The sequence below is a fragment of the Stigmatopora argus genome, chromosome 13, assembly GCF_051989625.1.
Source record: "Stigmatopora argus isolate UIUO_Sarg chromosome 13, RoL_Sarg_1.0, whole genome shotgun sequence".
Lineage (NCBI taxonomy): Eukaryota > Metazoa > Chordata > Actinopteri > Syngnathiformes > Syngnathidae > Stigmatopora > Stigmatopora argus.
In genome coordinates, this window is record NC_135399.1 from 15,842,686 (window position 1) to 15,860,144 (window position 17,459).

Here is a 17,459-nt window from a genome sequence, read left to right on the forward strand (position 1 = left end):
AAGGTTAATCGAATCGAATCTAAAAGAGGGCAAATATTAAATATATCATGTTTTAACCTGTTGTTTTTAATTTAAAATAGGAAAAATAGTAAATATAGCATTTTTAAAAATCAGTTCATTTACAGTGAAAAATAAAAACAGTTTAGATATCATATTTAGATTTTTAATTTTAAAAAAAAATGGATTAAAAGAACTGGATCAGAAGCCCTAAATATTCAGTTTGTTATAGATCTAAAACAGACTTCAAAAAATGCCTTTTCAACTAAAAACAACACAATGAAAAAAAAAATGGATTAAAAAAGTGCAATTATTGATTTAAAAAGAGGAAAAACAGGAAATATTCCCTATACATCTATAAACTTCATTTGAATTTGATCATAAAACAGAAATTGGGCACTCATGATTTACTTTTTCGGGCCGAACAAAATGATGCGGCGGGCCAGGTTTGGCCCCCGGGCCGCCACTTTGACACCTGTGGTCTAGGGTTAGATTTTAGTTGCCAGAAAATGCAAAATAGCAAGTAGCAGTCGTTTGAAAAAGAAAATCCTCTTTTTGTGAATCCATTTCAACTACTAGAACAAAAAATATAAATAAATTCAGGAGGTGAACAGGGTGAGTGTAACTGTCAGGTCGAGAAATAAAAGACGCTCCGGTAATTTACAGCTCTTTTATTAACTTGGACTTTATCCGGAGGTACTCAACAGGTTGAACTTTTTGAATTTGACCTTTTTCCAAGTAATAAATCACAACTGACCAACATTACCCAGCTGGATAATCTTTTTAAGGGCATGCCATTTTTCCTGCTTTGATTTGAGCATGAAGAGAGGATCCTAAAGTTCAGATTTCAATATTTTCCAGCCGTGTTTTAGCAAACAGACAACCTTTGGGTTTTCAGAAATACGTTTAAACGACTGTAAGACCCTTAAGAGACGTCAATTTGATGCTGTACAATAAAGCTGAAATGAATTTGGACAGATGTGCTCTGGACAATACAGACGGACGGTCAACATTCAACTTATTGCTTCTCAAAAATATACATTGTCTGGAGAGCTTTGTGCGGCATCAAAGTTAACCATCCGTCAAGCTTTAAAATGAAATGAATGGCTATTTTCTGTGTCTTATCAAAAAGTGGGAGAGTGAGTCTGTTTTATGATTGACTTGCATGCCTTGGACTTCCATAAATCCAGAAAAATACTTTTATATCAATTTACTCCTGAAAGTCAACACGAAAGTAAACGTTTGAAAAACCTTTGTTGTAGTATTTTCTCCGTTTTTAGTGCACGCCTGCTTTAGCTCTAGTTCAAACATGCTTAAATGCAAGATTCTCAATATGAAAAAAATATATCTTAAAAGATGAATGGAACGTATCAAAGTGGCGGCCCGGGGGCCAAATCTGGCCCGCCGCATCATTTTGTGTGGCCCGGGAAAGTAAATCATGAGTTCCGACTTTCTGTTTTAGGGTCAAATTAAAGTGAAGAGTATAGATGTATATTAAATGTCCTGATTTTCCCCCTTTTAAATCAATAATTGTCATTTTTTAATCATTTTTTTCTGTTTTTAGTTCAAAAATCATTTTGTAAAATCTAAAATAAAAATCTAAAATAAACATTGTTTTAGCTCTATAAAAAACGGAATATTCAGGGATTTTAATCCAGTTCTTTTAATCCATTTTTAAACAAAAAAATCTAAATATTATATCTAAAATGGTCCGACCCACGTGAAATCAAGTTGACGTTAAAGCGGCCCGTGAACTAACCCGAGTCTGACACCCTTGATGTATAGCATGCAATGTGGGATTTGAGCTGGGAAACGGCACCCCATCCAAGTACGATTAGATGTCAGGGCACAGTGGCGGTTTGCTGCTATTGTTTATTCGCATCAAAAAATCGATTCGGACAGATTTTGATGTCACGATATATCGCTAAATCCCTTTTTAAACACCCTTCGTGATGGTCTGTCTACTGCCGGGCTTCGATGAAACAAAAATTTGGACTCATGACAATCATTTCCCTCTGCAGAATTCTTCTTGGAGCTCCTGGAAAACACGGAGCGCTCCTTAAACGAAATGTTCGTCCGAACCTACGGCAAGCCTTACATGCAGAACGCCGAGGTTTTCGAGAACCTGTTCGCCGAGCTGAAGCGCTACTACACGGGGGGCAACGTCAACTTGGAGGAAATGCTCAACGACTTCTGGTCGCGGCTGCTGGAGCGCATGTTCACGCTGCTCAACTCCCAGTACGTCATCACGGAAGACTACCTGGAGTGCGTCAGCAAGTACACGGATCAACTCAAGCCCTTCGGAGACGTGCCCAGGAAACTCAAGGGCCAGATCACCCGAGCGTTCATCGCCGCTCGCACTTTTGTGCAAGGACTCTCCGTCGGGCGCGAGGTGGCCCAGAGAGTCTCCAAGGTAAACCAAAGAAGGCCTGAGATGCAGCCGCCATCTTTTTTGTGCATCTGCAGATTTGAACGCACCTCTAATTTGCTGTTTGTGAAAGGGGGATTCTTTTTAGTATACGGTAAACAACTTTATATATATATATATATATATATATATATATATATATATAAAATGGGGGTTCAAACAGGGGTGTCTAGCTATTTATCACATAGTTCTAGATTGTTTTTCTCACAGGCCACCGCCAGTAATTGGCTGATTGACAACCAATCGATAAATGAGGGAACAACTTTTTTGATAGTTGGTCTATTGTTTTCTAAGGAAAATACCATATTCTTTTGTCAGGCTATCAGAAATTATATAGTTTGTTGCAAGATGACATAAGGGGGAAAAATGAAGAAGCTAAGAAGTAAAGTGTAAATTATTTATTTTTATTTTTACGTTCGTAAAGAAAACAGAAGGTGTGAAAATAGCCTTTTTTTTTTTTTTTAAGTTTGTTCGTTGTCCATGCTGCTTTTCCTCATGAGGGTTTTGAGGATTTTAATGAAAAAATAGGGGAAAAAACTGAAGAAAACACAGAATTTCAATATTCTGTTTAATAGTGAAAGAGATATGTTCACTAATATTGGCACTTTTATAGCAAATTAAAAGTAGTTATTTTTGTTTTCTGTATAAATGCTATTTTCTCCAATGTCATAGGCATTTAAAAGCTAATAATGACATTTAATAACTTACGTTTTTTTATATATACATAGCTGTTTCTTGTGCAGATGTTGCTTTTTTAGATGTGACGTGAAATCAGGTCATGGTAAAATTGGTCAGTATTTGCAACCTTTTCCCCGAGCATGGACCAATTATAATTAAGCTGTACGTCCTTAATATTCCGTTTGATACAAAGTACTGATCTAATGCCTCTGCTGCTTCTATAACATTCTGCCGCGGGAGTGTTTGCACGTTTGATCATATAAGAGCTGAGATAAAAGGAAAAGGCGTTGCCATAAGGCTCCATTTACGACAAGGGACTCCACATGAGCCAATAGAAAACTCCTGCACATCGATTGGCCCAACAATGTTTGCTAAAAGTTTTAGCACACGCGAAATGGAGTGACCACAAAATTATCGACAAGTGAATGATAAGAAAAAAAACCTCGTCCTGGAGTCTATCTTGCAGTCGACACCCTGAATCGGTGGCCAGCCAATTGCGGGGCACCAGGAGAAAGACAACCAATCATATCTAGGGACAGTTTAGAATATTTATTTTGCTTAGCATATATATTTTTGGGGATGTGGGAGGAAACCGGAGAAAACCCACGCAAACCCGGGGAGAACATGCAAGATTCACACAGTGAGGCCCGACCTGGAATCGAACCCACGACCCCAGAATTGTGAGGCCGACATGCTAACCAGTCCGTTGCATGGACGCCTTTACATTTAAATAGTAAAAAATATATACATTTTAGCAGATCACAAAAAGGGCAGATCCTATATGAACAAAAAATATATAGAAATAAGTATATCCTAAAGCGGAAAATCAATGTTGATTATTTAAAGGCCATTTGTTTGCTCCAACTGATGAAAGACATACAAAAGGCTTTTCTTCTTTATTTTGAAAAGAACATAGAAGAACAGTTGAGATGAGCAGAAGTGTTTTATTATTCATAACCTGCCGTTCTTTGGCGATGCCTTTTCAAAGAACATAAAGGATTCCTCCTTTAGGCAAGAGACGTGATCTTGGAATTAAAAGGTACATAACCGTAGAGGCAGAAGTGGGAGCACTTTGTATCAACTGAGAGGCGGATTTCGCAAGCTGAAGCAAACAATCCGCCTGACATGGGATGTAGCGCTCTGTAATTGTCTACTTTGAATTTCAACGAATTATGAATTGCCCTTGGGATTTTTACAACATCTCCTTTTGGAGGATGCGTAAACACAGATAAGTCCCAAGCCATTGATTTTTTTTATTTTTTTCACAAAAATTGTCCGTTCCAAGAACAAACACGTAACGTGTGCTCGTATCACGTAGTATTTTCTCCATAATTAAATAACAAAAGCTAAATCATCCAAAAAGGAAATCAAAGTATTAAAGTTATTCATATTGCCAGATGATAGAACTTGAACACTTACACCCATTACAATGATCCCTAATATTCATTCTTAAAATGACAAAATATATATGTGATATTTATTTGGTAGCCGCATTTCAACAATGCACAGCATCAATTAAGATTTAACAACATTAAATGTTTAACTTGAGCCACTATAGAGTAAAAGGCATGGTTAAATGTTAATAACAATCTGTTATTCGTTCATAAACAATCCCTTTTGTACTTTATTTTCCCAAATATTTGGTGTTGTCACTTTCATTTGTTTTTTCCCCACAGTAATTCAAAGAACCATTTTAAAACTCTTTTCTCGGCGCCGCCATGGAACACAACTCGTAGTTGTGCATGCGGTCTTTTATAAAATACGTGCAAAATAAAAGTTTACAAAGCTAGAACGCAAAATGAGGATATTGAAAAGTCTCAAAATTGCCTTTTTAAAGACTATTTTGGCCACATCAACAGACTATACAAGACCTTCACCTTGTGATTTTATCCAATTGGTCACCCATCTAAACCGCAAGTACTACACACAGTACTACAAATATTGACGGTGATAGACGTCCAATCCATTTTGACTGGGACAACCTGAAAAAGGATTGGACGTCTATTGGTAAAACTTCCAGCAAAATTGTCTTTAAAGAGGGAAATATAGTAGTTGGGCCACGCTACTTTAGCTGTGTCGCCCGTTAGCACATATTTTCTGTCAGTGTGGCTTCACGCCTGCCTGACCTGTGTCAACTAATGGGCCACTAATGCAGCGGTGGGCCGAGGGGCGCCGTGAGCGTCACTCAATAGCAATCGTTCAAGCTGAGTGAGTGACAGAATGGAGGCGCCAGAGCCAGAGGCTGCCGTCGCCAATCTTCCTCTGACTTCTTTATGAGCAACGCGGTCATTCACCTTTTGCTTCTTCAACCTGACTTGTTGAGGCTGAAAAGATGGCTGTACCCTATTTTTACCAATAGACGTCACGATGGTGTGTGTGTGTAGCTCAAAAAATTAAGATATAGTAACTGGTGGACAGAGTAGAGGACCCATTTTGGGGTGGATTACTTTTATTTAGTTATGATTATTCTGTTTTATTAGATCGATTACAAGAAGAAAATGGGGGAAAAGAGCGGAAAATGTAACATATTGAAAGTTATTCAGATGCCTGAAGCCTAAACAACACATCTTAACAACAAAGGATGTCCTCAATGTGATCATTTTTTCAAAAATTGCACCGTATCACATCATTGGAATTAGGTTTTTAATGGTATTTAATTTATTTTATTTATTTCAGTATGTCCTATTGCTCATAGTTGGCTGGAATAGGCTCCAGCACCCTTGCAAACCTTGAGGAAAAGCGGTACAGGGAATGAATGAATGTCTAATAATAATAATAATAATACTATTCAAATGTTTACAACCTTATTTTCAGCTATTCAAAAAATACATATAGTATTTGTAAATTACTTATTTTTGTTTGGTTTCTGGTTGACTTTATGTCCATTTACTGTTGATAGTGACTCGCCTCCGATTGATTTTGGGGTATTTTTCTTTTTTGGGGGGTTCAATTCCTTTTGATTTTGTTGCATTTCAATGAGAAATATTCTTGCCAACTTCCCCCAAAAATAATTCATTTTTTCGCTAATAAAATATGTGATCTGCAAAGGCCTATTAACACTCAAACACAATCCAAATACCTCCAAAGTCTTCATCTTCAGTTTCCCTTTTAAGCAATTCCACCACTCTGGAAGTGGAAGACACGTTTAGTGTACATATATAAATCACAGGCACAACCAAAATATGAAGAAAAAAAAAAGCCACCGATGCTAGTCCATGAAAATACGGTACTATACGCATGAGCTCGTCTTCCCGTTGATTGTCGAAAAACTTTTATATCCAGACCCAGGCAACCATTTAGATTGACAAATGTGGCGATAGAATGCACAAATCTTCCGTCAAGTCTTGGAGAACATCCCATCATTGCGCCGTGGCGGTCAGACGGGCCAAAGATCCAATCACAAATGACTCCTCCGGTCTATTTTGCGGAATGAATGAAAAGAGCCCTTCCATTATCTCAACAATTGTCAAGTGTGATTAGATTCTGTTGAAAGGAACTGACTCCGTTCTTCTCCAGGTGAGCAGCAGCCCGGCGTGCCTCCGAGCGCTGACCAAGATGTCGTACTGCCCCTTCTGCGGGGGGATGCCCGCCGCCAAGCCCTGCAAGAACTACTGCCTCAATGTCGTGAAAGGCTGCCTGGCCAATCAAGCCGACCTGGACCCCGAGTGGAACCATTATATCGGTGAGAAAGCATCTTTTTTATCATCGACTTGATGCGTGTTGCCGGGGAAAAAAAATCGAAGCCAGGACAGAAGTATAGGCGTTAAATTTGAACGTCAATTAGCATTGATGGAACAAGCATGCTTCACAGCTTAAAGAGATGCTAATTAAACAGTGATGCTTGTTGTGAGTGTACGATATAAATAGACTTGATTGTGCGGCAAGAATCGCTATGGTCAAATAAGATAAAAGTTTTGCTAAATGGATTGACGGAATGACTTTCGGGTTTATGGAAAACAAGTTTGGTGGGAATTGAATGGGAATGTGGGCTTTTTTTTAGATAAATTTGGAACGATTTGGAGTGTAGCTCACATGTTACATGTGGAATATGATATTTAATTTGTCATATTTTACTAAATGGATTGATGGACTGACTTTCTGGTTTATGGAAAACAAATTTGGTGGGAATTTAATGGGAAAGTGGGCTTTTTTAAAAATAAATTTGGAACGATTTGGAATGTAGCTCATATATGACATGTGGAATATGATATTTAATTTGTCATATGTATATTATTGTTTATCGTCATTTGAGGAGGACATTTTTATCCATTTCAGCACCACATTTTTTGCTCTAGAATGAGATTGAAGAATATGGTTGGGGACAAAATGATTCTGATTTTAAGTTTTTTTTTTCTTCCCAAAGCCACATTTGCATATTCTTTGCACCATCAAAAATAATTGTTATCCCAAATCTGATTCCTCTCCATCTCAGTAATAAACACCAAGATAAAAATATATTCCAAAAAAATACACTATATGTTTTTGATAGATAAAATACATAAAAGAAATAACTAGGCTATGATGCCTGTAATGTCCAGGCCAGTAGGTGGAAATTTAAAATCTTTTAACTAAATGTTAATGTCAGCGATTAAACTAAAGTAAAAATGATAAACATGTTGATATTATACTACTTTCTGTCCGCTCAATTGCCCCAGCATACGAAATGAGCAATAAATGTACATGATGCTTCTCACTAGTGAAGCACATGACAGCATCTTAATATGAACGAGAACAGATGGTCCATATGGCCATGCCCAATTTGTCTATTTCACTGTTTGCGCACAGTGAACTTGACTTTGCTTTTTTCCTTCTCAGATAAGAAAAACTTTTAGTTTTTTTGTTTTTGTTGTTATTTGCCTTTCCCCCCATGACGTTTTCTCATTGGAAACAATTTTCGTCTCTCCTAATAAGGATTCGTAACGAGGCGGGTGCGCCGCACGTCAACTTAAGCGCCGATAACGTGCTCCCCTGTCAAGACAAAGAAAGCAAACATCATCGTAACGTTTAAATAGGAATTTAATATTGCATATCGCACGTGACTCCGGCAGGTAGCGTGTCGTGTAAAGGTGCGGGAACTAAAAAGGGTGACGGCGCTGACAGCAAGAGGCAAAGAAAACACCGAAATCTCTTCTCGGAAGCTCTTTTCTTGGAAGTCGTCGCTTCTGGGGTTACTTCAGGTCGTTTGAGTCATAAAGAAAAGGTCAAAGCGTCAAAGTGAGCATGTTTTATCCGACAATCATTCAGCAGTGCACTTTCACAGCCAGACTACTTCTTAGTTCTTATTCTGGTCTTCTCACCTAAAAGCATGTGTATGCCATGTTGACCTGTGTTAGAATGAGATGTTTCAGACTTATTTTCTCAACTAGGACTCTGAAAATTTGAGGGAATGAAGATGACTTTCTTTATTAATTGTGGTTTTGGGACCTGCTCTAGCTTCAGACAACTTTGGTTATTTGTTTACATTTTTGGGTGGTGCATTGTGGGTGTGGAATTACCAATTTCAATGATCAATTCAGACAACTATTTGTTTACATTTTTGGTGCAATACAATATTTGTCTGTTAGTCTGCCATGATTAAAATCAATTAAGAGCCAACAAACAGTTAAATTTCACGCAAAGCCATCAAAATACCAAGAAATGTTGACTTTTTTAAACTATATTGTTGAAACACTATTTTTTTAACAAAACGGCAGATTTAAAGTTTGACAGGTCCTCAAAAATGACGATTTTTACCCTTTTGAGATCAACAATTTGTGAAAATGATTATTTCACTATAGCTAACGATGACCGTGTGGTCCGCAACAAAGATAAGTTTGACACCCCTGTTTTAAATGCTCATTTGCTGCCAGCTTCTCCCACGTAAAAAAGATTGGACGTCCATAATCTTCGAAGGCAGCAAACAAAATCATATTTCTACAGCCATAATTCCCCTTTGGCCGATCAATTGCCGTTCAATTTTTATGCCCTTAATGAATATGCATTTCCATTTGACGGAACCTTGGAGTCTCCAGTTCACGTGTGAATTAAGCGAACAAAATATTTTAATTGGCTTGTCTAATTATTCTCTTGCTCGGGGCCAAGAAAAACAAGCATGCGTATGAGGACACGTATTTCACAATGCGGTGAAAAAGGAAATCAATTGAATAATAGCGAATGGGATTTGTGAGGAAAAAATCAGCCATTTGCAATACAGATAAGATACATTTGTAAGTTTAAAATGTCATTTTTCCAGAAGCAGAATACGTATACTGCATTTATTACTTGTCCAGAGAGAAGCGCCGGATCTGTTAAAGCTTACAGACTGTCAAGACAGAGACATACAGACACAGTTATGATGGATAAGAGTCGACTGTCGTTAATGCCAAGTGCCGTATTTTAGTTGAGCGATCGTTGTCTGGTGACAAAAAAAAGACGTCAGTTATCGGTGGCCGCCGCGTCAAAGTTGAAAGGCTTCCACACTCTTTGCTTGGGTTATTTTTCACTACTCCAATCGCTTGTCGCCGGTGCTCAGTGGAGCAGAGGCGTAATGTCGATGTGAACGACGGGCCGCCATCGACATCAATTGCGTAGTTGAGCCCTGCTGAATCTTTGGGAACAATTTGAATCCCGTGTTTTGCCGTCCGTGCTTTCGATGATAAAATCTTTCACTTCTTAACAAGCGGAAGATGTCACAGGCAAACTTTTAAAAAAGCTGTTTTATTGACCACAATGAGGTCTGATGAAGACAGACTGAAAGCTGCTCTTGCTATAATGAAGCCAGATTCGAAATAGAATGTCACTCTGAGGAGCCGAAATGGAGAGCGAAAGCAGTGTAGAAAATAAAATGACATTCTTATTTCGGTACACGGTCGCTTGGTCGCCGGTCTTTTGGTCGCCGGTCTTTTGGTCGCCGGTCTTTTGATCGCCGGTCTTTTGGTCGCCGGTCTTTTGGTCGCCGGTCTTTTGGTCGCCGATCTTTTGGTCGCCGATCTTTTGGTCGCCGGTCTTTTGGTCGCCCGGAAGGTAAGTGATAATTGCCATTTAAATCGTTGCTCAAATTCCCTAAATACAAACTGTGAATGACTATTTAGTTATACTTAATGCCCTAGTAATTATTAGGCTAAACAAAAGCTCCAAATTTCCCGGACTTTTATTGTTTTTTGTTGGAGAACTTGCTAAGACCCTGACTGACGTACCTTAAAGGGACAACGCATGTACATACAAACTCTTCTACACTCACATGTCGGCTCAGTGAAACATTGTTGGCTTTTATTGATGCGTAGACCGTGTTGTTTTACCCTGTTTTGTCGCCGGTCTTTTGGTCGTCGGTCTTTTGGTCGCCGGTCTTTTGGTCGCCCGTTGTCGCGGTCGGGGCAACCAAAGACCGCGACCAAAAGACCGGCGACCAATCGACCGCACACGCTTATTTCATGGTTCAATCTGCATCAAGTAAAACATCCAATTGACTCATTGACCGATGGGCTGATTAAGCCAATATAATTGACTTTGAAAGATTACTCGATTGGTGAATTATCGACTAACCAAATTACAGTAATAACTCGCCAATTTGCGCCTCGACTATCACGGATTAACTACATTGTGTCTTAGATGTGCCAAATATATATAAAATATATAAACAGGGATTCATGTATGGTCATATTTTTGTCTCTTAAATCGCTTTGTGTGTGCTGGCCATGTTGAAAAAATTAATCCCATCACCGTAAATCAAACAACAGATTAAGGGGTTTCTGCCGAGTAGCTCCTCGTTAATCCATTTATTCTCAGCGGACAGCGAAAAATCCGAGCCGACCTGGCCTGTTCCAGCAAGACAACAATTGCTTTGTGCGTTAATTACGATAACAGATGCGTATTAAACAACATGATGAATGCCCCGTGGATCCTATTTTTCTCATCCATAACTGTAAAAAAACAAAACAAAACGCTGCTATTGGACTCGTGTTTTGCAAAAGCAGAGGATTTACCTTTTAATGAAGGTGGGATTTAATTTAATTGCTAATTACAAGAGTCACAAAGCTGCAGCTGTCAGCCCTTCGGCTCTACCTAAGTGACTTGGGAAAAAATAGAAAATTAGGGAGCATATTTATCATCTTTGCTATTTATTTATTGAGCAAAATCCATCGGAAAAGCATTTGCTGCTTGCTTTGCTGAGTTGAGAACCGTTAATCCTCCTCCGTTGTTAACGAGGGTGCGCTTCAATTAGCCGTACAAGCGTACACATCTAAGTAGGCTGGCCAATCACGGACCTTGACGGACTCGGTCTTAAATCCATTTAATGCCCGTATAGGGAACTTGTTGAGGCCAGATGTGTATTCCCTAGAAAGCCAATTTCTTTTTCCAAATAGCCGAAATCACGTGTCATTACCTTAACCTCTCAGGCGTTTTAAATGTATTTCACCTCTTTGTTGAGTCTCCTACATGTCGACTCTCTCCTGAAAGTTAAACGTTTCTGTTGGGTGGCAGATCAAGCCTCGCTCAAATGACCCTCCTTCCCAGCAGGTTTGAATAAGAAGCAATTATCGGCTTCCAAGAACGAGCGGAGGTGGAAATCTAATTGCACGTTATTAATATTTCAAATAGATTTAGCCGACTCCCACTTTTTCCTGATGAAGAGAAACGCTAGTGAGGTATGGGAATAGAGCTAGAACAGACAAATAATGTTGGATTCTCTCCTTGGTATTATTATGGGCCTCGTGTTTCATCTTAGCACGAATCGGTGCCCACAGGAAAAATGGATTTGACTTGCACAATCCTCATTATGTTTGTACATTGTGCCTTGGCCTTGCTTGTCAGCCATCTCATTAAAACAGGTAAATATCAATAGGCAACTCCACAGACACCAGTAAAGTTGTCCATATATTTGGGGAAAACATGCTAACACACGCTCAATTTACAAAAGCCACAGATTGAACAATGCTAGTTATTTTGGTTCACATTATAAAATAGTACTCGAGTTGGATTGGATAACTTTATTCATCCCGTATTCAGGAAATTTCATTGTGACAGTAGCAAGAGGGTGAGAATGCAAATACAGGAAAGGCATAGTTACACATAGTTACAATAGAGCTTGTACATAGAAGTAGTGACTGACGTTCACATTAGTGTCGGGCTTATAGTTCGCATTTATATTAACATCGTAATTAATTTAGTATTTAATACATCATACGATTTTGCAACATACAAAAGAAACTCCACGCCAGGCCTACAAAATGTTATTGATAATGAAAATTCGGTTTGTATTTGAATGGATTTGTAACCAAGACCAAAACAAGTAAAATACTAAACTAAAGTAAAATTCAGAAAGTACCAACTAGGCCTTGATTCCACCTGAAAAGAAAAATACTGGCATTCCCATTTGCTTTTCTGACACATCGATGTCTCCTAAGTGCACATCAATATCGATATGGATCACAGTCTGAAAGTGTCTGCTGTGATGTTGAAAAAGCCGGATTTTAAATTTTAACACAAAGTGCCGTGTGGTATATCGGTAAAAGGCAGGTTTGTTGTGTTCCTCCAGCATGGCGTCCGTGCTCCCCATGAGGTGCGGCCTCTGATGTTGTCTTTAAAAGCCCAGGGCTCAGAATAGGAACCTTTTTCTACCCGTACGCCTGTGTCTGCGTGATAAAAAGATTTCCCACAGCTGGAAGCGAGCCCATCTCCGCATTGATGCTCGGAAAACACTTGCCGGGAAGGGTCCAAATGTAGACTGGCCTATCGCAGTTCGGCACAAAAAAAACGACACTTTGGTGGATTCGGCGATGCATTACGGGACTTTTTTGTGGGTAGAATATTCGAAATAGTTTGGCTCTCGATACCCGTGTAAGCGACGCTTGATATCGGAAGCCGTTGAAGGGAAACGGAAAATAAACGAGGGCGGGTTCTGGAGAAAGCAGTATACTTGTATTAATATCAATACTTAGATTAGGGTATTATGTTTTTTGTTTTGTTTTTCTAGACTATAAGTCACACTTTTGTTCCAGAATTGGCTGGGCCTGCGACTTACAATATTTTTGCTTCCAGAGTTGCCGTAGTCGTTCAGCAACGCTAACGAAGATAACGATGGATTTGGCGTGAAAATGAGTTTTTGTCAAGCAAATTATTAGGCTATAATTATCCAAATATCTGTTTACTCATTGGCTGCCATTGAGGGCGATAGACATCCTAACTTTTCAAACTAGGAGGACATGCTACAAATGCTCGTTTTTTGGGGGGGTGCCATTGAGAGTGGCCGAAATGTCCAGTCAGTCCACTTTGAGATGAGGACTAAGCGTAGTTGAGTTCAGCAGCAAAATCAATGTTCACCGCCTTCATTTCCTCATGTCACATTCACCGGGTGGCTGTCAACTTCTGTCCAAAATGTCGTTTTTCCAGAAATTGGATGATATTTCATAACGCCAGTGCATTGGAGCTTGTCAGCCTTCGCAAAAAGTAACTACGGTGACGTCGTCGCCAGAACTTGTCTGTGCCTTAAGGCATTCTTTCTCTTACTTTGAAAAGCCAGTTTGTAACGTATGAGGCGTCGTTGGGAACGGCTGCCATTTTTACCGACGCTCGAGGCTACTCCATTTTCTTTACATTTTAAAATACCATAAAAATTACATTTTTCCGGTTTTTCCCCAGTTGGCTCCTTTGACAAATTTTCATTACTTGTACTTGAAAGCTTATCTATATCTATATCTATATCTATATCATATCCATACCCATACCCATACCCATACCCATACCCATACCCATAAACATACCCATGTTGTACGTAAAATATCATACACTTAAATGTGACTGATTTAATAGTTTTTTTTTGCTTTCAATTTCATTTCGATCCACTGGTTCCACACGCAACTGCCATTTAAATGCCAGTCTTGCATAAGCATCCACCCCCTATGGGCTTTAGTGGGCATTTAAATGGCTCAATTATCCTCATTTTGAGCTTTTCCCCGTTGTTGAAGCGCGAGTGGCTTTGATTTTGGATGTCACCCGAATCTTTTTCCTTATCACCGTGCCAAAATGTCAATGCGCTGCCTTGAAAAGGGCCGTAATTAATGTCAATGGAAAGAAAAGTTAGCGTCCTGATTCAATGAAGCTTTGGCTCATGCCCACCCGATGACATTAATGAGGCGTTGACCTTCCCGCAGCGCTCGCAGCCTCTGCCAATCGCTACTTGGCGTTTTCATTAAATCAATGACTCATCAGCGTGTTTTGGTCGCGCCTCGCCAAATGGAATCTGCTTGATGTGACGGGGTCATTCAACATAAAGATTTAATTTACCCCAAAAGACCACCATGCCATCCTGCCATTGGCTAGTGACCCTAAAGGTTGGCTGGGATAGGCTCCGGCACCCCCCTGGAGGATAAGATGAACAAAAAATGAACGGATCGAGGCGATCATGTCTAATAATTGGTTGCCCTTGACTGGGCAGGGACAGATCGCTGCCATTCCTCCCAGTTTAAAAAGGCTAGACAGCTATCGTTAAGTTAAAATATTAAAAAGGAACAACAAACGAGACTTCAGCTCCCTTTTTATGAATTGGAACTGATTAGCACGACACACAATCCCTTCTGTGCAATAACTTCGGGGTGTGCAATAACAATGTGCAATATCTTAGATTGTGCAATATTTTAGAATTTACCTTGCCAGGATGTCACTTTTTATATTTTTATATTACTTATTTAATATCTTAGATTGTACAAGATTTTAGAATTTACCTTGCCAGGATGTGACTTTTTATATTTTTATATTACTTATTTAATATCTTAGATTGTGCAATATTTTAGAATTTGCCTTGCCAGGATGTGACTTTTTATATTTTTATATTACTTATTTAATATCTTAGATTGTGCAATATTTTAGAATTTACCTTGCCAGGATGTAACTTTTTATATTACTTTTTTATGGTTTTTTTTACTGGCAAAACACACTGTGGAGTAGCACCACCAATTTCGTTATAGGCAGCTGTGTATGATGACAATAAAGGCTTTTGATTTGATTTGATTTGATTTGTTATAGTCTCCACTTTTCCTTGCAGAATACGTAAAAAGTATTTAAATTCAATTTCTGCGAAAGAGAAATCACTTGACGCAGAAATCAAAATGTCAGCCAGCTAAATGTAGAGATAAAATTAAATGAAATCGAAGAAAGACATTTGTATTGAATCCAATCGTGGCACACTGGAATAAATTAGTGTTAATGTTTCCCTATATCATAGCAACCTGAGCGTGTTGATTGACAGCCCTTAAACATAAAGCCTTTCAAATCTATCCCCACAGACGCCATGCTTCTGGTGGCTCTACGGCTGGAAGGACCTTTCAACATCGAATCCGTCATGGACCCCATCGATGTCAAGATTTCAGACGCCATTATGAATATGCAAGACAACAGTGCTCAAGTCTCCTATAAGGTATTGCAAAACCTGTCATCTCATCGCAAAAAACCCACCGCTTGCGCTGCTCCACTTTTAGATTAGTATTATTTTACACACATTTTAAGCCTGAATATAGAATTATGTGCCGGAATTATAAGTTTGAGTCTGGTTGGATAATGTAACGGTCCATGTGCATAAAAATACAGAGTTTTATTGATGTTATTATTAAAAAAAAAGACTTTTATGAAATTGTTTCCAAATTTATGACAAGCCTGTGACAGATTCCATAAAAAAACACATTCCACCCACACTTAGTTAAAGAACATGCCAGAGAGATTGATTGAAGATTTCAGACTTTTGTTCATGATTTTTTTTAATCCTACACACAGTGGGTATAAAGTGAAGCAGATGTAGAGATACAAAAAAAGTTGGCGTTTTTGAAAAGTTTCACGTGCAAATGACAAAGTTGTCAAAATGAACTGCGTTAAGCAAACAATGCCCCAAAATGGAGATGCTTATCACGTACACAAAGCTCATTATCTTGAACGCGGCGTACCTGCCACAAAAGCGCCCGCCGTCTTCCGTCATTTGGGGACTTTTGTGTCCTTCATTTTCACAACAATGGGAATGACTTTCAATAGCTTTTATTTTGAGGCAAACTGTAGAAACCTTTACGTCGGAAAATGCAGTCAAGGAGTCAAAATGGTGCCATTTTTGGAAACGGAACATATTTGGTCCACAAAAAAGTCCACAAATAAATAGTAACTTTGTCAAAGCAATTTGCAGCTACAAACAAATCCCCCAAAAATAACTTTTCACAAATGAGGAATTCGGTAAGGAAACGTTATCTTAAATCATACACAGAAACCACTTTAAAATAAACAGTGTCATCTTAAAACTTTGCTGAAGCAAAGGTTAATTGCTGTTGAAAGCCTGTTTTTCCCAGAAATTGGGTTATTAGTTATTCCTTACATGCTTTATGGGGTTTAGATCAGGTGTTGTATCTTTTTTTTTTGTCAATCTTGAACCCATGAAGTGCTTTTTTTTGAAATTGTATTTTTAACCATCAATTGGCGTCATTGACAAGACAGACCAATTTGGATTTGTCCTTATGCTAAACCTTTATGTAAGCTAGGAAGTGGCACAACAACAAAAGCAACTATCATAAATAATTTAGTCTTGGGATGAGTTTTTATTTCGGTGCTATTTATCAGTTGCCGTTGACAGCCTTGTCAAAACAGTGGGAGAACTGCTATTTTTTTTAATTGTCTTGTTATTTTAACACTGTATCTCCTTGGGATCTTTACTTGATTTTAGATAAAAGCTACTTCTAAGGGCCGGGGAATTCCGGTTCAAAACATTAAATCAAACTGGCACTTTCAATGTTAATAAGTAGTTAAAAAAACATGAAGATAGCTGGATATCAATATTTATAGCCCTGTTCGTCACATAGGTTGGTAATATATGTGTTGTTTTTCCAAAAGCTGTAAAAGCTAAAATAACGTCGGTCGCAGCACGACTGAATCACCGTCAGCGTCACCGTGGTTACCCATTCCATACACTAGCAGTGTGTGGTGTTGAATGAATTGCGACGTCTCAAAGAAAACACAGTGTTTTTCTGGCATTCTAAAAAAACATCTTTTCAATGCCTGACTGTTGGGTGCCCATGTTTTTTATTTTTTTGTTTTTTGTTGTAATTGCAGGCTTTTCAAGGTTGCGGTCAGCCAAAACCCTCCGGAATGAGCAGGTCCGCTCGAGGCGTTCCAGTGGTGTTCAACGTCCGCTTCAGGCCGTACAACCCCGAAGAACGTCCCACCACGGCAGCTGGCACCAGCCTCGACAGACTGGTGAGGGCGGCGTTTGCTTTTTCCGGCCATGCATCAACACCATTTGTCTTTCTTGCTTCTGACACCCTTGATTTAAAAGTGGCCTTTTGCCAACAGCCATTCGTTCTGCGTTCTCATCCCGCTTTTATCGATCGCCGTTTGTCGAACGGCCAAC

At 38.9% G+C, this 17,459-nt stretch overlaps 1 protein-coding gene across 2 annotated transcripts in view; it reads left to right on the forward strand.

Moving 5' to 3' along the window:
* Positions 1-17,459, forward strand: part of LOC144086891 (glypican-6-like) — a 60,671-nt gene that overhangs the window by 23,731 nt on the left and 19,481 nt on the right. For both annotated transcript variants that reach the window (XM_077617055.1, XM_077617056.1), the window contains exons 3-6: positions 2,019-2,410; positions 6,620-6,785; positions 15,364-15,494; positions 17,162-17,305. In XM_077617055.1, the coding sequence (XP_077473181.1) occupies positions 2,019-2,410; positions 6,620-6,785; positions 15,364-15,494; positions 17,162-17,305 (833 nt within the window). The remainder of the gene's footprint in view (positions 1-2,018; positions 2,411-6,619; positions 6,786-15,363; positions 15,495-17,161; positions 17,306-17,459) is intronic.